Source organism: Rutidosis leptorrhynchoides, chromosome 4 (assembly GCF_046630445.1).
Source record: "Rutidosis leptorrhynchoides isolate AG116_Rl617_1_P2 chromosome 4, CSIRO_AGI_Rlap_v1, whole genome shotgun sequence".
NCBI classification, from domain to species: domain Eukaryota; kingdom Viridiplantae; phylum Streptophyta; class Magnoliopsida; order Asterales; family Asteraceae; genus Rutidosis; species Rutidosis leptorrhynchoides.
The window spans coordinates 531000959-531023092 of NC_092336.1; the positions used below are offsets into that span (position 1 = coordinate 531000959).

General features: G+C 34.0%; 2 protein-coding genes across 2 annotated transcripts; one reads left to right on the forward strand and one right to left on the reverse strand.

Moving 5' to 3' along the window:
* The first annotated feature begins 367 nt into the window (after positions 1–367).
* LOC139842570 (protein TPX2-like) lies at positions 368–4484 on the forward strand. Its single transcript, XM_071832693.1, has 16 exons — positions 368–512; positions 1027–1190; positions 1279–1363; positions 1445–1622; positions 1724–1823; positions 1907–2017; positions 2109–2225; positions 2325–2501; positions 2592–2735; positions 2824–2979; positions 3059–3193; positions 3293–3496; positions 3589–3755; positions 3856–4024; positions 4112–4206; positions 4313–4484. Exons 1-16 carry the CDS (start codon positions 368–370, stop codon positions 4419–4421), a joined length of 2256 nt encoding a protein of 751 aa, XP_071688794.1. The 3' UTR covers positions 4422–4484.
* Positions 4485–4716: 232 nt separating this feature from the next.
* LOC139845016 (squamosa promoter-binding-like protein 3) lies at positions 4717–5600 on the reverse strand. The gene is made up of 2 exons (XM_071835233.1): positions 5255–5600; positions 4717–4932 (listed from the first exon to the last, which is right to left on the reverse strand). The coding sequence occupies exons 1-2, from the start codon at positions 5554–5556 to the stop codon at positions 4731–4733; spliced, it is 504 nt and encodes a 167-aa protein (XP_071691334.1). The 5' UTR covers positions 5557–5600; the 3' UTR covers positions 4717–4730.
* Positions 5601–22134: the final 16534 nt, after the last annotated feature.

Genomic DNA, 22134 nt, shown 5'->3' on the forward strand with positions numbered 1-22134 from the left:
AAAATACTTTGGTAAATGAAACAGAGAACGTTATTGTTTACGGGGGCATGATGGTAATTAAACATCACCACAACCACTGTAAGAAAATAATACACACACCAGGTTTGTCAATAAACGATGCCGTTTTACCGAATCTCATTATAGCCGTTGTGCTTATCGCTTATATTCCGTCTCTCCTCCCCTATTCAAATACGGAATAAATAAATCGACCGTTAAAGAATCCGACCGTTATTTTTTTTTTTTCCATCTCTTTCCCCAATTCCCTCTTACACCGCTCGTTCGTCTCAAACCCTAACCCTAACGAAAAAAATACGTTTTCTCTGTATCCAAAAAATTAAAATTGCGAGCTGTTAATCAAGTGGTGGTTATGGACGATACAGGAGATATAACGATTGATGTTGATTACGAATTCTCTGCGCCCAAATTTTTTGATTTCATTCAAGGAGAAACTGAAGATCAAATTCGTGACGCACAGCTTTGGTTCGATACGGCTCTTACTTACGCTCCTTCACGTACGTACTTTACTTTATTCTCATTATATTCAATTTTTTTTATTTCTGATTAACTTATTGTAATCTGGTTGTCAATTTGTTGATTAAGGTAGAATTTTAAAATCTAATCTGGTCAATTTTTTATTTCTTGATGGATGCCGACTATTATATTTATATGATGATGATGATTATGATTATTTGGAGATGTTATAATAATTATTGAACATATATATAATACTGTATATGATATAATGAAAATCGGTATCACGGTTTAAAGTTTCTGTTTTGTCATGTTTGATCTATTGTGATTCTTGTGGAGTTGAAATGATTTTTTTTTTTTTGCCTTTTATGATATCTAGTGAACTTTGGGATTATGGCTTGAAGTTTCTGTTTTGCATAATTGATCTATTTTGATTTGATTCTTTGGAGTTGTAATAATTATACTTAACCTTTAATTATTGTTTTGTGATCTGGTAATAATTGGGGCCTGAATTAAAAGTAATTGCCTTGTCATGTTTGATCTATTTTGATTCAGCTGTTATGCACAAGGTTAAGAGTACAAGAGCGTTTCAATCGGATAGCCTTTGTGAATTCACTCAAACAGAAGTGTCTGAGAGTGTAGTTATTGAGCATGATCCCAAGGAAAATATAACTGTAAACGCTGCAAAAGATAAAAATAGTTACTTTCCTCCCAATCGGGTGAGCGAGAACTTCGATTTAGATAAAAACTGAAATTTGATTCCTCTTTCAGTTTCACAACTGTAATCACAATTATTTTTCATAATAGTTATGCTCTGGTGAGAAGACAGAAAAGGAAATCAAGAAAGATGATGAACAAACTAAGACAGAAAAAGACACAGATAATCCTCAAGGTTTGTGATATTATAATGATAAAAAGTTTATCCTTATTAGATGATGTTATTTAGCTTAGACTTGAAACTCTGTAGGAACAGAAGCATGCAGCCCAAAACCACCAATGGCTTCTCAAAAGAAGAAGGATATTCTACAAACAGAGTCAAAGAAGCAAGAGACAGCCAGAAGAATTGCTAGTGCAGTGAAGAATCCGTCTGCGCTCAAATTGAAAGCTCAATCACAAGCAAAATGTGCTAAAACCCCTGCTACTTTGAGAAGGTTAGAACAACTTTACAAAATACTACTTGTGCATTTGAATGAGTTGGCAGATGCTTTGTTAACCCACTTCTTACTTGTATCTTTAAATTGTCATTCAACAGGGATACAAATCAAGTAAATAAGATTGGTGTTACTTCTAATCTTGCTTTGGAAAACCAAGCTATTAAGAGGCAGAAACTTGAAGGAGGAAAAACTAGACAGGTCAGCATCCGTTTCTTGTCGATCCTCCGTAATTCAGCGTCTAACGAGGTTTAATAATATCTGTATATACATGAAAATTTCAGATTTTGAATGTCAAAACACAAATTTTGCCCCACAAAGCAAGACCAGGTGTTGTCAATGGCAGTAATTCTAACGTAGCCACACCATTAGGAGCACGCAAGGGAGAAAGAAAGGTTTGATTTATTAAGGGTTATTTCTAAGTTCTGTTATCATTTAAAAAGTGATTTTGATGCTAACTTTTTTTACTGTATTTCTAACGAGAAGATGTATGCTCGTGAGCCCGCATCAGTTCCATTTGTTTCGATGGCTGAAATGATGAGAAAGTTCCAATCTGGCACAAGGGATCTGAATCTGCCCCCTCGCCCTTCCTCGATATCTCATGTAAATAAATACGGAGTCTATATTTCGATTCTACTCCCAAGATTTTTAGATTAAGTTATTTTAACAGCTCAGTTTTTGTTTTTTGTGGTACGTCTACAGGGTGATCCTAGTCAAGTGATGCAAAGAAAGCCTAAATTGACTCTGACCAAACCGAAAGAACCCACGTTTGAAACATCTCAGCGTGTTCGCTCAGTTAAGCTCAAGAGTTCAGCAGAGATTGAGGAAGAAATGATGGCTAAAATTCCCAAATTTAAGGCGCGCCCAGTTAACCGCAAGGTATATCATATTCTTTTTTAATTATCTTATCAAATCACAGAAAGGTGATTTTTTTTTTTTTTTTTACTAAAACTAAATTGTTTCCACCAGATACTTGAGGCTCCAACATTACCAGCAATGAAGAGGAGTATACCCCAGATTCCTCAATTTCAAGAATTTCACTTGGAAACAATGGAAAGGGCAAATTTGAATGCAGAAACTTCAACAATTGCTTCAACAGAAACTGCACCTCAGGTAATGAGTTATACAGAATTGGTATATTACCGAATTCACAAATTTTCTTTTCTTAACTTTGCTTAATTTTTTTTGTTCATCGTGGCAGATTCATCAATGGAAGCCTAGTCTTACGACACCTAAAACACCTCCTCTACAAACATTATTAAGAGCACGACCTCCTAAAATTAAAACTACCGAAGAACTAGAACAAGAAGAGCTGGAGAAAGCTCCAAAATTCAAGGCCAGACCTTTGAACAAAAAGGTATAATGAATGAATAAATTAATAAACATAAACCCTTATTCATGTTTCGGCTGCTTTATTATTCTGATAATTTGTGTAGATATTTGAAAGTAAAGGTGAGCAGGGTCTGTTTTATAACAAAAAACGACAAGTCACAGTTCCTCAAGAATTTCACTTTGCTATAGATGAAAGGATTCCACCTCCAGCCACAAATGTTGCTGACTTGTTTGATAAGGTATGTTGAGACTAATAAATAAAATATAAACTTTGCTACATATACCTTACCTGTTCTTTATAATTTGCTAATGGAATGTTATGTTTTTTTCTTATACAGCTTTCATTGTGCTCCGCCGACTCCCATAATTCGAAACGAATTCCTCGGATCACTGCCCCCAGTCCTTTCCATCTGCACACCGAGGAGAGAGGGGCAGAAAAGGAAAAAAGATTTGTGATGGAAATTATACACAAGCAAATAGAAGATGAGAGAGCTCGAGTTCCTAAAGCCACGCCATATCCTTATACTACCGATTACCCTGTGGTATGCAAACATATTTACCCCTTATATTTTTCCTATCAACAGTTATTGTTGCAAGTGCTTTTTGCTGACCTGGCCCATTTCGGTCCATGTAGGTTCCTCCAAAACCCGAGCCAAAACAATGCACCAAACCTGAACCGTTCCAGCTGGAGAGTTTGGTGAGACATGAAGAAGAAATTCAAAGAGAGATGGAAGAACGAAGAAGGTTGGAAGAGGAAGAAGCAAGGATGAGATTATTCAAGGCTCAACCAATACTGAAAGAGTAACAAAAAAGACAACTTATCAATAAATACTAAACATTTGCTATGATATTTATGCAGCCAAGATTATGCTAACTTCTGGTTAAAACTTAAAACTTGCAGGGATCCCATTCCGGTTCCTGAGAAAGTTCGTAGACCTCTGACTGAAGTTCAGGGATTCGATCTACATGTGGAACACCGAGCAGCAGATAGAGCAGAATTTGACAAGAAAATTAAAGAGAAAGAGATGATGTATAAAAGATACCGAGATGAGACAGAGTCCTCTAAGATGGTAACAATATTTTCTAAGATTAAAAGATATGTGGTTGTGATAATGAACATAAATATATATTTAACTTGTGGTCAAATTATTGTGTAGATGGAGGAAGAGAAAGCTTTGAAACAACTAAGAAGGACGTTGGTGCCTCACGCAAGGCCTGTGCCTAATTTCAACAAGCCTTTCTTACCCCGAAAGTATGGATGCTTTGACCTGAATAAAAATTTTCACAAACATTTGGATTTTATATTTGTTGCCACTATCACTAACATTTGTATTGGATTTGGATGTTTATGGGGACAGGTCATCAAAAGGAGTCACAAAACCAAGATCGCCAAGATTGAAGGTAGCCGAAAGGAGAAAGATGGTGGTGACTGCAGCAGCTTCTAGTGCAGCATCAAACATGAGGTGATTTTTTTGTTGGCCCCCCTCCATATTATAAATCATATTCAAATTCATATGGGAAAAATAGTTATCGTTCAATATTTTGTTGTTCGATGAAACTATATTAGTTGTGTGTAAACCATTCATTATTTGTTGTTCAAAAGGTTTGATTTGAATTTTCCTTGGAAGTTTAACATACTAACACAATAATAATAACATCACAACATCTTTAGATACAAACATACGAACGTAATAGCATTACAAGAGGTTTTAAGTACTTGAATTTAAGTGACAGAAGAGAGAGAGCATACTTCATGCCTTAATTTATTTCGATAATTCACCTTGTTTGCAAATGCTTATAATTTGCATTGTCTTGGATTGCCATTTGAAACCTTCCCCTGTCGTCGTTTTGAACACAAACAAGTTCTTTCCCGGTGCCTTTATACTCCATCGTGTTCTTCCTTCGTCTTTCATTGTGTCCAGCTAAACGCCTCCTACAACTTCTTTTGGATTCGTCGAATTCTGATAGCTCGTGAAACCTGATCATATTTAATTATTTATCCTTAAATTTATGTTCACCTGACCAAATTTACCCTCTTACTTGAAGAAGCCTTTATTTTAAGAGTTTTAACAGGCTTTTTCTCCAATTAACCGGCTTATTTATGTTTGTCAAACAAGACTTGCCTTTTTATAAAAGGTTAATTTAAAAAAAAAAAAAAAAACAGGAATATTAAGCCTATATGGATGTCAAAAGGTAAATTTTGCTTTTTCCAACGTACATTATGTTTGTGTATGATGATGCATGCTATTTTGTTTTTATGAAAGTAAGAACATGAAAGAGGAAACTAATAATCAACTAACCGGCTACACTGTTGACAAAATCTTTGGTGAACACCGGCAACAACAACTGCTTGAGCCCTTGCATGAAACTCGCAAACTCTATGCCTTCGATGATATTGCTTTGCTTCGCCTAAATCACTTGTACATTTCTCGGCTTGACAACATCTTGTGACACTAGTTGATCCGATACCATTTTGACCCCCTTTCTTCTTCTTGATATCCACAACAGACGAACCACCGCCACCTTCTTCATAACCAAGTCCACTACTACCGCCCGTTAACTCATTAAGATAGCGATCATTTGGTAACGCTTTCTTTGACATGCTCGATCAACTTTTCTTTGATAAAAGGTTTGTTACCTTTGATCTCTATTTATTTTTTAATAGATTATAGAATTATGTAACATGTGAAGTGATGGAGAATTTATATGAATAATAAAGTAGTGGGGTGAATGAGAATTTTACCTTTTGACAAGAAAAAGTAATAGAGGGATGTGCGAGGACCACTAATGTACTTCCATTGTATGGTAAATCCTTTCAAATTCATGCAGCAATAAGTTGTACTGCGTGCAGTAGAAATTGTACACTTCATTAAATCGAACAAAGTTCATATGCTTTCTTTATGCGCCGAGACACAATTGAATGTCATAGTTCACCACATAATTATAGTTTCATCTTGATTCCATTTCAATTTCAATACACAAATAACAACATTTTTTGTTATTACATTTACCATTTAAAAATCAACGTGTGCTTGACTACATATTAGTTGAAGCTGTTTGTTAAAGCTGTGACCGGTGTTGTAGTACCTATTGTACTATTGTAACTATGGATTCTTTTATAAGCTCATTGTAAAATCTTCACATTCGACCTCACCCATGATAATGGAATCCTAAATAAGTTGACGTTCTGATGATATAAGAAGTTTTAGATTCAAATTTCATTGGCACTACTTCTTGACATGAATAAGGAAATGGTCGGAAAAGGTCACGAGGATAACTCAGTTAGGTCGTGTACATCTGGTAAAAATTACCACTCTCGGTAACTAAAGAGGCAAAAACAATTTTTGTAAACTATGCAAGTATTGTTATATCTAAAACTAGTTTGATGAGCCCGTGCGTTGCACGGAAATGTAAAAACTAAACAAACAATTAATTATAAGAAAAAATCAGGTTATAAGCCCGCCGTTACAATCGTAATAAATAATCAATTATAAGAATAACAATACATGAAATTTTAAAAATAAAAGAGGGTTGTTCATTAGTAAAATAAAGATGTTATAAAAATCAATGCAAATAATTTAGTGAGCCTGTCCGTTAAACCCTCTGGGTTTCTGTTCAAGATCGTTTGTAACTAAACAAATTGGTTTCTTATTAAAATACTAAAATAAATCCGTAATTGATTTGACTTGATTTTGATTAAATTCAAATGGATGTACGTATGTAGATTTGGATAGATATAAGGCTTTAGGTGTATAATAGTATATAGTATAGTATTGAAAAATTTGACTTAATCTATTACTATTACTACTATATTAAATAAGGAAAGCATAATGACTATAATTGGATAGATTTAAAAATATTTAAATAAATTTACGGATATATTGACTATAAATAAAATATGTGCCGGCCATATTTTATTAATTAATTTTTGATTTTAATTTGGTTTAATAATAGAATGACACGTAGGATTATTATGTAATTCATATATTAATTAATAGAATGACACATTGGATAATTTAAATTTGATTAATTAAGAAGATGACACGTAAGTATAATAGCACATGCTTTATAATAATGTATAGATTCTAAGTGAGAGGTGGAAAGTAGTGGAGGTCCAAAAGGGTCTTGGCCTCCCCAACTTGTTGAACTCCTAGTGTAATTTTTATAATTTTCATGGAGAACTTTTTTTACTTAATTGGGCCTCCCTAATTTTTTTTTACGTAACTGGACCTCCCTAATCAAAAACATCATGTTCCGCCAATGTCTCAAGTATATGTATCCGCGTGTATAATTGTCGATGATCTTGGATTCTCATATGCACGATCAATTTGTAGACTTACGATTCCATTGACAAGTCATTTTAACGGTGATAATCATGCATGATTTAAAAGATCCGTTTATGAGTGTGTCGACTGTCGAATGACTGATCGATCATGCCCAAGGTCAAGAGCCATGAGGGTCTTGTGTGATTATGACACGTGTCGGCATGAACAAGTGTACGTAGCCCTTCATAAAGGAAAGTAAGACGATAAGAAATGTATGGTTTGTATCTATTACTATTCAGGTGGGAATCAAGCTCCCGTCATTCTAATATATATTCTTTTTTTTTTTTTTCAAAAAAAACAATAAAATATTTATACCGAATAAGAAGAATTCAAAACGAAGTATTACACCGGAAGATCGATCACAAGGTCTAGAGACTCGGATTTATACAAGTAATTTCATTTGAATACAAAGTTGTTATATAGCTATATGTACAATAAATGTAGATCACACTCAGTGGCGACGGTTCTAGGATTGGTAGTCACTGGTTAAAACCCCAAATTTTTACTAAATGTCTTATTTCAATGGTGTTACTCAAAATAATTTACACTATCTACTGGTGTTACTAGTTAAAAACCAAAAAAAAAAAAAAAAATAAAAAAAAAAAAATCGGTGCATTGCTTATTTCAGTGGTGTCCGGTGCAACCACTTGACCAAACTACATCTGCCATATAAAAATTCGGTACATTGCTTATTTCGGTACATCTATATATATATATATATATATATATATATATATATATATATATTTGAGGTTGTTCTTAGCTAATTGGGTACTGAACTAATATTAAAATCATTCCATATAAAAGTTTTGGAACTAAAGATTATATTGGAAGTGAGATGTGACTTGTTTTTTAATCATTGTTGATTTATGTATTGGTTCTATAAAAAAAATTGGGTATATGACAACCTCGAATCCCCTCACTTTATATAGTCAAAAGTTCATATTTATATACATATACATATTATACATATTAAAGTACACGAACATCAAATAAATACAAATTTATATACTTGCTTAATACTTATTCGATCTCTCGCTTGTAATTGACCTTTTGATGATGAACTCCCATTCATGCACCAGTAACAAGAATCAAGCAATACATTGACATGATTAGAGCACAAAAACAATATGCGCATAAATCAAATGAGTCAACTATTCTCTATATATCCATGTTCGTGTGTAAACGTAAACATACACATCAACGAATAAGGTTTTTATGTTCAACATATCGGGAGGACGAGTTTTTATACTCAAATGTACGTGGTCTAATTGGGTTATTATTAGACATATATTACACAAACATATTCGTGTTGGGTCAAATTGGGTCAAATTGGGTTTTATACTCAAATGTACGCGGTCTAATAAGATTGTACAACTCATGATGAGATACACAAACATATCGATTATATGTGTAATGTATGTCTAGTAGATATAGATTTTTCATGATTGTTTCTATCTCTATGGTCATCACAAGATATGACGGTAGTGAGATTTAAAATAATTCGTGCGATTGTTCGAATCAATTTTTTTTCACAAGTCCCAGTGGGGCTCAAGGAAACCAGGTTGAATGGAGGACTGGAGGTGGTAGTGATGAGGTACGGCGTGAGGAGATAGATAAGCAACGTGTCAGATGGTAGTGGTTAGTGGTTGATGTATATTGTCATAGTCCAGAGTTTGACCAAGATCAAAAGATTTAGATCGAAGATCGAAACGTGGCTGAGCTCATAAGTATGTCCTCAGGTAATGCAAAAGATTTTGTAGATGGCAACGTACCAATATATATATATATATATATATATATATATATATATATATATATATATATATATATATATATATATATATATATATATATATATATATATATATATATATATATATATAAAACTAGTTTTATAAGCTCGTGCGTTGCACGACATTTGTATAAATTAGTAGTCAATAACGTTATTATTGATGTTTATCAAATGTAAACATTTGTACCGTAAACATTAATATTGAATACTAAAGAATAGATTATGAGCCCGTCTGTAAGAATCATTTTAATTTCAGTTAAAAACTAATCGATAAAACACAAAACATGAGCTCCTAAAAAGTTGTATTTGAACTCGATTGTTAAAGATAATATTTTATGTATATCTCTAATTGTATATGTTTTAATACAATAATTATATTATGTCAAAATATCAAACGAACCAGATCAGACATACATCTAAATATCTATAAGGATCATAAAATAACCATAGTAACTTTAATTGACAAACATGAGCACGTGTGTTTATACAATATTCTACAAATATTATATTAACGTAATTTTTATGCGCAAATTGTAAATTAATTTTATATTATATAAAATATCATTCTAAAATAATATTATAATATTAATAAAGAATTATCTATTTTATAATTTTTATTACAATAAAAAACATTGTTAATGGTTTTCAATATATGACCATTTATTATACATATAAATGATATCAATATTTATTAAATAACTAGATTCGGAAGCCCGCGCGTTGCTGCGGTTCTCAATGTTTTTGTCATAACGTTTTTGCAATAACGTGTTTTGACAAAACATTTGTTGTACGTATTTTGCGTTGATTATTTACTCATTTATCCCCACTATAAATTTATAGACATTTATTTTTATTATGTTTTTGAGAGCAAAATATATGAAAAATGAAAGGATTTATACTCCGTAATATTGCAGTATTTTTTTGATTAAAAAAAGTTGGAAGATGCAACGGCCAACTGGACTTCGTATTTGGTAGCCACATGATTTGGTCAACAATTACTTTACTAATTTGTCTTACCCCTTTACTCTCGATTAATCGAATAGGTGGTTTCGGTCATGAGATAAAAAATTAGTTTTCCAACCCGATATCATATTTCGCTGCGGGATGATTTTGATCGGTTAACGATAAGTTAATTATACGTAAAAGGAAAACGGTTACCGGTAATATTAACATACTCTAAAGTTTATATAGAGTATACTATAAGAATTTAATTTAATTGATGTTCGAAATATAAATTTTTACAATTTTATGTAGGTTCAATGTTTTGTGTAACACATATTGAAGCTAAAAAAAAGAATTTAAAGTGGTAATGTTTATAACTTAGAGGTTCAGTTTGTCATTTTCATCGTAAATGGGGGTGTAAATAAAAAAAATAAAGTAAAATGGGTTGATTTCATCCACATATCCATCCTACCCTATCTTTAGTACTCCGTATTATCTCCTTTAACAGCTTATTATCCTCTTCACCGATCTTCCCCAATTTTCCATTCTCATTTTCACTACCATTATAATATCTTACACTAAAATCATAAAAAAAAATTTAAGAAAAATTATATCGATGGTTGCGGTTGACTCGGTGGTTTTCAGTAGTTCCGACCACCTGAACTCGATTTAGTTTTTGGGTTTTTCTAACACCTCACTCTCAATAGAGTTGTATTATTTGTATGGTTAGTTGTACCGTATGCATATTTAGTTGTAATATATATGTGAATAGCTAGTTGTACTCAAGAATGCAGGTAAGAAAAAAAATATTATTTTTGATGTTTTTTTACAATAGTAAGGTGTTGGCCGACGGTGAAGGTCGACGGTGTAGTGACCCGAACTTTTCCATGTTTATATATATTAATTGAGATTGATATTTACATGATTAAATGTTTCCAACATGTTAAGCAATCAAACTTGTTAAGACTTGATTAATTGAAATATGTTTCATATAGACAATTGACCACCCAAGTTGACCGGTGATTCACGAACGTTAAAACTTGTAAAAACTATATGATGACATATATATGGATATATATATATAGTTAACATGATACTATGATAAGTAAACATATCATTAAGTATATTAACAATGAACTACATATGTAAAAACAAGACTACTAACTTAATGATTTTTAAACGAGACATATATGTAACGATTATCGTTGTAAAGACATTTAATGTATATATATCATATTAAGAGATATTCATACATGATAATATCATGATAATATAATAATTTAAAATCTCATTTGATATTATAAACATTGGGTTAACAACATTTAACAAGATCGTTAACCTAAAGGTTTCAAAACAACACTTACATGTAACGACTAACGATGACTTAACGACTCAGTTAAAATGTATATACATGTAGTGTTTTAATATGTATTTATACACTTTTGAAAGACTTCAATACACTTATCAAAATACTTCTACTTAACAAAAATGCTTACAATTACATCCTCGTTCAGTTTCATCAACAATTCTACTCGTATGCACCCGTATTCGTACTCGTACAATACACAGCTTTTAGATGTATGTACTATTGGTATATACACTCCAATGATCAGCTCTTAGCAGCCCATGTGAGTCACCTAACACATGTGGGAACCATCATTTGGCAACTAGCATGAAATATCTCATAAAATTACAAAAATATGAGTAATCATTCATGACTTATTTACATGAAAACAAAATTACATATCCTTTATATCTAATTCATACACCAACGACCAAAAACACCTACAAACACTTTCATTCTTCAATTTTCTTCATCTAATTGATCTCTCTCAAGTTCTATCTTCAAGTTCTAAGTGTTCTTCATATATTCTACAAGTTCTAGTTACATAAAATCAAGAATACTTTCAAGTTTGCTAGCTCACTTCCAATCTTGTAAGGTGATCATCCAACCTCAAGAAATCTTTGTTTCTTACAGTAGGTTATCATTCTAATACAAGGTAATAATCATATTCAAACTTTGGTTCAATTTCTATAACTATAACAATCTTATTTCAAGTGATGATCTTACTTGAACTTGTTTTCGTGTCATGATTCTGCTTCAAGAACTTCGAGCCATCCAAGGATCCATTGAAACTAGATCCATTTTTCTCTTTTCCAGTAGGTTTATCCAAGGAACTTAAGGTAGTAATGATGTTCATAACATCATTCGATTCATACATATAAAGCTATCTTATTCGAAGGTTTAAACTTGTAATCACTAGAACATAGTTTAGTTAATTCTAAACTTGTTCGCAAACAAAAGTTAATCCTTCTAACTTGACTTTTAAAATCAACTAAACACATGTTCTATATCTATATGATATGCTAACTTAATGATTTAAAACCTGGAAACACGAAAAACACCGTAAAACCGGATTTACGCCGTCGTAGTAACACCGCGGGCTGTTTTGGGTTAGTTAATTAAAAACTATGATAAACTTTGATTTAAAAGTTGTTATTCTGAGAAAATGATTTTTATTATGGACATGAAACTATATCCAAAAATTATGGTTAAACTCAAAGTGGAAGTATGTTTTCTAAAATGGTCATCTAGACGTCGTTCTTTCGACTGAAATGACTACCTTTACAAAAACGACTTGTAACTTATTTTTCCGACTATAAACCTATACTTTTTCTATTTACATTCATAAAATAGAGTTCAATATGAAACCATAGCAATTTGATTCACTCAAAACGGATTTAAAGTGAAGAAGTTATGGGTAAAACAAGATTGGATAATTTTTCTCATTTTAGCTACGTGAAAATTGGTAACAAATCTATTCCAACCATAACTTAATCAACTTGTATTGTATATTATGTAATCTTGAGATACCATAGACACGTATACAATGTTTCGACCTATCATGTCGACACATCTATATATATTTCGAAACAACCATAGACACTCTATATGTGAATGTTGGAGTTAGCTATACAGGGTTGAGGTTGATTCCAAAATATATATAGTTTGAGTGGTGATCAATACTGAGATACGTATACACTGGGTCGTGGATTGATTCAAGATAATATTTATCGATTTATTTCTGTACATCTAACTGTGGACAACTAGTTGTAGGTTACTAACGAGGACAGCTGACTTAATAAACTTAGAACATCAAAATATATTAAAAGTGTTGTAAATATATTTTGAACATACTTTGATATATATGTATATATTGTTATAGGTTCGTGAATCAACCAGTGGCCAAGTCTTACTTCCCGACGAAGTAAAAATCTGTGAAAGTGAGTTATAGTCCCACTTTTAAAATCTAATATTTTTGGGATGAGAATACATGCAGGTTTTATAAATGATTTACAAAATAGACACAAGTACGTGAAACTACATTCTATGGTTGAATTATCGAAATCGAATATGCCCCTTTTTATTAAGTCTGGTAATCTAAGAATTAGGGAACAGACACCGTAATTGACGCGAATCCTAAAGATAGATCTATCGGGCCCAACAAGCCCCATCCAAAGTACCGAATGCTTTAGTACTTCGAAATTTATATCATATCCGAAGGGTGTCCCGGAATGATGGGGATATTCTTATATATGCATCTTGTTAATGTCGGTTACCAGGTGTTCACCATATGAATGATTTTTATCTCTATGTATGGGATGTGTATTGAAATATGAAATCTTGTGGTCTATTATTATGATTTGATATATATAGGTTAAACCTATAACTTACCAACATTTTTGTTGACGTTTTAAGCATGTTTATTCTCAGGTGATTATTAAGAGCTTCCGCTATCACATACTTAAATAAGGACGAGATTTGGAGTCCATGCTTGTATGATATTGTGTAAAAACTGCATTCAAGAAACTTATTTTGTTGTAACATATTTGTATTGTAAACCATTATGTAATGGTCGTGTGTAAACAGGATATTTTAGATTATCATTATTTGATAATCTACGTAAAGCTTTTTAAAACCTTTATCTATGAAATAAAGGTTATGGTTTGTTTTAAAAATGAATGCAGTCTTTGAAAAACGTCTCATATAGAGGTCAAAACCTCGCAACGAAATCAATTAATATGGAACGTTTTTAATCAATAAGAACGGGACATTTCAGTTGGTATCCGAGCGTTGGTCTTAGAGAACCAGAATTTTGCATTAGTGTGTCTTATCGAGTTTGTTAGGATGCATTAGTGAGTCTGGACTTCGACCGTGTTTACTTGAAAAATGATTGCTTAACAAATTTTGTTGGAAACTATATATTTTTAACATGTGAATATTATGTGATATATTAATCTCTTAACGCGTTTGATATTATGTGATAGATGTCTACCTCTAGAACAAGTCCCATTGACTCACCTAATAATAATGAAGAGTCAAATGTAAATTGGAATGATTCGTGGACTGATTCACAAGTTCCCGAAGAGGAACCGGAAGAAGAGTCGGAACCGGAAGAAGAATCGAAACCGGAAGAAGAATCGGAACCGGATGAAGAAATAGAACCGGTGGGGGAAATAATAAAACGGTTAAGTAAAAGAAAATCCTCAACCAACCGACCAAGGTTAATTATGGTCAATGGTGTTTCCGCCAAGGAAGCAAAATATTGGGAGGATTACCAATTTTCCGATGAATCGGATTCCGACGAGAATTCCGATGATGTTATAGAAATTACCCCAACTGAATTTAAAAAGGCAAAAGAAAATAATAAGGGAAAGGGCATAAAAATAGAGAAATCTAATTCCAATCCCGATGAACTTTATATGTATCGTCAACCCCCGAAGTCCTTAAGTTGTAACAATGACCCGGGAACCTCTAAACCACCAGGTTTTTCTAAACCAATGTGGAAAACGACGGCTCGTATTAGGGGAACATCATATATCCCTAGAAACTTGGCAAAACGAACCAAAACCGAAGAAGAAGAAACAAGCGAGTCGGAATAAGATAGTTGTATTCGTGTGGTGTAATATATGTAATATAGTGTGCTTATGCTTTATGATATATGTAAAAATTGCTTGTATTAATAAGTATTTTTTTTATGAATCTAACTCTTGTCTATTTTACAGTATAAAAACACAAAATGGATAGACAACCCAATATTTTAAGAGACCTACCCGGAGACATGATTGATGAAATCTTGTCTAGAGTCGGTCAGAATTCTTCGGCACAACTATTTAAGGCGAGATCAGTTTGTAAGACATTCGAAGAACGTTCCAAGAATGCCTTGGTTTATAAAAGGCTTTTGTTCGAAATATGGGGGATATCACATTGGGAAATCCATAAGTTACGATGTGTTTACTTTGACGCATATATTGCGGGGAACCCAAATGCTATTTTACGCAATGGGTTAAGAAATTATTTTGACTCAATATATCCGAATATTGAACTTCGTGATTTAGAAAAAGCGGCTAACATGCAACATAAAGAAGCATGTTATGCTTACGGATTAGTAATGTTCGCTTCTCACCAAAGTGAGAACAAGAACATCGGGCTACAACTATTAAACAAAACGTTTCCACAAGTGACGGAGTCGGTAATTGGGGTAAGAAATGAGGTTTTTAGATTGTTACGGGACTGTTAGACATTACGTAACCCTCGTCCCTTTGACAACGTTACAACACGCTGTCTTATCAACGGCCATAACGGTTATGTTCCACAAGACCAAGGATGGGAAGTAGTCCTAGTAAAACCAGAATGCATGACTTGTTTCTGGACGTATGAATTACGTGTCTTTATTGCCTTTGCTGAACGACTTGTGTACTAGCTAGAATTATCTTCACAACTATCTTGTATCAAAGTTATTGTGTGCTATATTTCATGCTTTATGTAAAATAAGCGGTATTATAAGTTTGTAAAATATTGTATAAAAGTTTGAACGCGAAATATTATTATAATCAGTTTTTCATATAGAATTGTAGTAGTTGAATTGTATATTAGCTACTAAGTATGAACTTAACGGGTAGGTACTACCCGAATTTAAACTTATAAAACGCTAATATCAAGAAAAAGCTTTTATAAATGAGTTCATATTATGCTACGAAATACTATTAACTACTCTTAATACTCTGTATGATTAACTTGTTCCATTTGACTATTTTGAAGGAAATGGCACCGTCTACTCGACACACCGTGAATATGAATGAATAGGAATTCCGTACTTTTCTAGCTTCAAATATAGCCACAGTACAGGCTGCGCTACATACCAACAATAACCTTGGATCTAGCAGAACAGGAAATCGTGTAGGATGCACCTACAAAGAATTCACTGCCTGCAAACCTTTGGAATTTGATGGAACCGAAGGACCGATCGGATTGAAACGGTGGACCGAGAAGGTCGAATCGGTGTTTGCCATAAGTAAGTGTACTGAAGAGGACAAAGTGAAGTACGCTACGCATACCTTCACAGGTTCTGCGTTAACATGGTGGAATACCTATCTAGAGCAAGTGGGACAAGATGATGCGTACGCACTACCGTGGTCAGCATTCAAGCACTTGATGAACGAGAAGTACCGTCCCAGAACCGAGGTCAATAAGCTCAAGACAGAACTTAGAGGGTTACGAACCCAAGGATTTAATATTACCACGTACGAAAGACGATTCACAGAATTGTGCCTATTGTGTCCAGGAGCGTTCGAAGATGAGGAAGAGAAGATCGACGCGTTTGTGAAAGGATTACCGGAAAGAATCCAAGAAGATATAAGTTCACACGAGCCCGCCTCCATACAACGGCATGTAGAATGGCTCACAAACTAGTGAACCAGATTGAAGAAAGAATTAAAGAACAGACTGCTGAAGAGGCCAATGTGAAGCAAGTCAAAAGAAAGTGGGAGCAAAACGGTGATAAGAATCACCAATACAACAACAACAGCAATTACAACAATAATCGCAACAATTATCCCAACAATCGCAACATCAATCGCATCTACAACAAACGGCCCAACAACAACAACAACAATAATAGCAACTACAACAATCATCCCAACAACAATAATAACCGCAACAACAACAATAATCTGAAGCAGCTATGCCAAAGGTGTGAAAAGTATCACTCGGGGTTCTGCACCAAATTTTGCAACAAGTGTAAAAGAAATGGTCATAGCGCGGCGAAGTGTGAGGTCTACGGACCAGGGGTTAATAGAACGAAAGGAACAAATGGTGTCGGAACGAGTAATGGCGGAGCAAGTAGTGTCGGAGCAAGTTATGCCAATGTAGTTTGTTATAAATGTGGAAAACCGGGCCACATTATTAGAAATTGCCCGAACCAGGAGAACACGAATGGACAAGGCCGCGGAAGAGTTTTCAATATTAATGCGGCAGAGGCACAGGAAGACCCGGAGCTTGTTACGGGTACGTTTCTTATTGACAATAAATCTGCTTACGTTTTATTTGATTCGGGTGCGGATAGATGCTATATGAGTAGAGATTTTTGTGCTAAATTAAGTTGTCCATTGACGCCTTTGGATAGTAAATTTTTACTCGAATTAGCAAATGGTAAATTAATTTCAGCAGATAATATATGTCGGAATCGAGAAATTAAACTGGTTAGCGAAACATTTAAGATTGATTTGATAACAGTAGAGTTAGGGAGTTTTGATGTGATAATCGGTATGGACTGGTTGAAAGAAGTGAAAGCAGAGATCGTTTGTTACAAAAATGCAATTCGCATTATACGAGATAAAGGAAAACCCTTAATGGTGTACGGAGAAAAGGGCAACACGAAGCTACATCTTATTAGTAATTTGAAGGCACAAAAATTAATAAGAAAAGGTTGCTATGCTGTTCTAGCACACGTCGAGAAAGTACAAACTGAAGAAAAGAGCATCAATGATGTTCCCATTGCAAAAGAATTTCCCGATGTATTTCCGAAAGAATTACCGGGATTACCCCCACATCGATCCGTTGAATTTCAAATAGATCTTGTACCAGGAGCTGCACCAATAGCTCGTGCTCCTTACAGACTCGCACCCAGCGAGATGAAAGAACTGCAAAGCCAATTACAAGAACTTTTAGAGCGTGGTTTCATTCGACCAAGCACATCACCGTGGGGAGCTCCTATTTTGTTTGTCAAGAAGAAAGATGGTACATTCAGGTTGTGTATCAACTACCGAGAGTTGAACAAACTTACCATCAAGAATCGCTACCCACTACCGAGAATCGACAACTTATTTGATCAACTACAAGGCTCGTCTGTTTATTCAAAGATTAACTTACGTTCCGGGTATCATCAAATGCGGGTGAAAGAAGATGATATTCCAAAGACTGCTTTCAGAACACGTTACGGTCATTATGAGTTTATGGTCATGCCGTTTGGTTTAACTAATGCACCAGCTGTGTTCATGGACCTTATGAACCGAGTGTGTGGACCATACCTTGACAAGTTTATCATTGTTTTCATTGATGACATACTTATTTACTCAAAGAATGACCAAGAACACGGTGAACATTTGAGAAAGGTGTTAGAAGTATTGAGGAAGGAAGAATTGTACGCTAAGTTTTCAAAGTGTGCATTTTGGTTGGAAGAAGTTCAATTCCTCGGTCACATAGTGAACAAAGAAGGTATTAAGGTGGATCCGGCAAAGATAGAAACTGTTGAAAAGTGGGAAACCCCGAAAACTCTGAAATACATATGCCAGTTTTTAGGACTAGCTGGTTACTACAGAAGGTTCATCCAAGACTTTTCCAGAATAGCAAAACCCTTGACTGCATTAACGTATAAAGGGAAGAAATTTGAATGGAATGATGAACAAGAGAAAGCGTTTCAGTTATTGAAGAAAAAGCTAACTATGGCACCTATATTGTCATTGCCTGAAGGGAATGATGATTTTGTGATTTATTGTGACGCATCAAAGCAAGGACTCGGTTGTGTATTAATGCAACGAACGAAGGTGATTGCTTATGCATCTAGACAATTGAAGATTCACGAACAAAATTATACGACGCATGATTTGGAATTAGGCGCGGTTGTTTTTGCATTAAAGACTTGGAGGCACTACTTATATGGGGTCAAAAGTATTATATATACCGACCACAAAAGTCTTCAACACATATTTAATCAGAAACAACTGAATATGAGGCCGCGTAGGTGGATTGAATTATTGAATGATTACGACTTTGAGATTCGTTACCACCCGGGGAAGGCAAATGTGGTAGCCGATGCCTTGAGCAGGAAGGACAGAGAACCCATTCGAGTAAAATCTATGAATATAATGATTCATAATAACCTTACTACTCAAATAAAGGAGGCGCAACAAGGAGTTTTAAAAAAGGGAAATTTAAAGGATGAAATATCCAAAGGATCGGAGAAGCATCTTAATATCCGGGAAGACAGAACCCGGTATAGGGCTGAAAGGATTTGGGTACCAAAATTTGGAGATATGAGAGAAATGGTACTTAGAGAAGCTCATAAAACCAGATACTCAATACATCCTGGAACGGGGAAGATGTACAAGGATCTCAAGAAACATTTTTGGTGGCCGGGTATGAAAGCCGATGTTGCTAAATACGTAGGAGAATGTTTGACGTGTTCTAAGGTCAAAGCTGAGCATCAGAAACCATCAGGTCTACTTCAACAACCCGAAATCCCGGAATGGAAATGGGAAAACATTACCATGGATTTCATCACTAAATTGCCAAGGACTGCAAGTGGTTTTGATACTATTTGGGTAATAGTTGATCGTCTCACCAAATCAGCACACTTCCTACCAATAAGAGAAGATGACAAGATGGAGAAGTTAGCACGACTGTATTTGAAGGAATTCGTCTCCAGACATGGAATACCAGTCTCTATTATCTCTGATAGGGATGGCAGATTTATTTCAAGATTCTGGCAGACATTACAGCAAGCATTAGGAACTCGTCTAGACATGAGTACTGCCTATCTTCCACAAACTGATGGGCAGAGCGAAAGGACGATACAAACGCTTGAAGACATGCTACGAGCATGTGTTATTGATTTCGGAAACAGTTGGGATCGACATCTACCGTTAGCAGAATTTTCCTACAACAACAGCTACCATTCAAGCATTGAGATGGCGCCATTTGAAGCACTTTATGGTAGAAAGTGCAGGTCTCCGATTTGTTGGAGTGAAGTGGGGGATAGACAGATTACGGGTCCGGAGATTATACAAGAAACTACCGAGAAAATCATCCAAATTCAACAAAGATTGAAAACCGCCCAGAGTCGACAAAAGAGCTACGCGGACAGTAAAAGAAAAGATATAGAGTTTGAAATTGGAGAAATGGTCATGCTTAAGGTTTCACCTTGGAAAGGCGTTGTTCGATTTGGTAAACGGGGGAAACTAAATCCAAAGTACATTGGACCATTCAAGATTACAGATCGTGTCGGACCAGTAGCTTACCAACTGGAGCTACCTCAATAACTCGCGACTGTACATAACACTTTCCACGTCTCAAAGTTGAAGAAATGTTTTACTAAAGAAGATCTCACTATTCCGTTAGATGAAATCCAAATCAATGAAAAACTTCAATTCATCGAAGAACCCGTCGAAATAATGGATCGTGAGGTTAAAATACTTAAGAAAAACAAGATACCAATTGTTAAGGTTCGATGGAATGCTCGTAGAGGACCCGAGTTCACCTGGGAGCGTGAAGATCAGATGAAGAAGAAATACCCGCATCTATTTCCAGAAGATTCGTCAACACCTTCAACAGCTTAAAATTTCGGGACGAAATTTATTTAACGGGTAGGTACTGTAGTGAACCGAACTTTTCCATGTATATATATATTAATTGAGATTGATATTTACATGATTAAATGTTTCCAACATGTTAAGCAATCAAACTTGTTAAGACTTGATTAATTGAAATATGTTTCATATAGACAATTGACCACCCAAGTTGACCGGTGATTCACGAACGTTAAAACTTGTAAAAACTATATGATGACATATATATGGATATATATATAGTTAACATGATACTATGATAAGTAAACATATCATTAAGTATATTAACAATGAACTACATATGTAAAAACAAGACTACTAACTTAATGATTTTTAAACGAGATATATATGTAACGATTATCGTTGTAAAGACATTTAATGTATATATATCATATTAAGAGATATTCATACATGATAATATAATAATTTAAAATCTCATTTGATATTATAAACATTGGGTTAACAACATTTAACAAGATCGTTAACCTAAAGGTTTCAAAACAACACTTACATGTAACGACTAACGATGACTTAACGACTCAGTTAAAATGTATATATATGTAGTGTTTTAATATGTATTTATACACTTTTGAAAGACTTCAATACACTTATCAAAATACTTCTACTTAACAAAAATTCTTACAATTACATCCTCGTTCAGTTTCATCAACAATTCTACTCGTATGCACCCGTATTCGTACTCGTACAATACACAGCTTTTAGATGTATGTACTATTGGTATATACACTCCAATGATCAGCTCTTAGCAGCCCATGTGAGTCACCTAACACATGTGGGAACCATCATTTGGCAACTAGCATGAAATATCTCATAAAATTACAAAAATATGAGTAATCATTCATGACTTATTTACATGAAAACAAAATTACATATCCTTTATATCTAATCCATACACCAACGACCAAAAACACCTACAAACACTTTCATTCTTCAATTTTCTTCATCTAATTGATCTCTCTCAAGTTCTATCTTCAAGTTCTAAGTGTTCTTCATATATTCTACAAGTTCTAGTTACATAAAATCAAGAATACTTTCAAGTTTGCTAGCTCACTTCCAATCTTGTAAGGTGATCATCCAATCTCAAGAAATCTTTGTTTCTTACAGTAGGTTATCATTCTAATACAAGGTAATAATCATATTCAAACTTTGGTTCAATTTCTATAACTATAACAATCTTATTTCAAGTGATGATCTTACTTGAACTTGTTTTCGTGTCATGATTCTGCTTCAAGAACTTCGAGCCATCCAAGGATCCGTTGAAGCTAGATCCATTTTTCTCTTTTCTAGTAGGTTTATCCAAGGAACTTAAGGTAGTAATGATGTTCATAACATCATTCGATTCATACATATAAAGCTATCTTATTCGAAGGTTTAAACTTGTAATCACTAGAACATAGTTTAGTTAATTCTA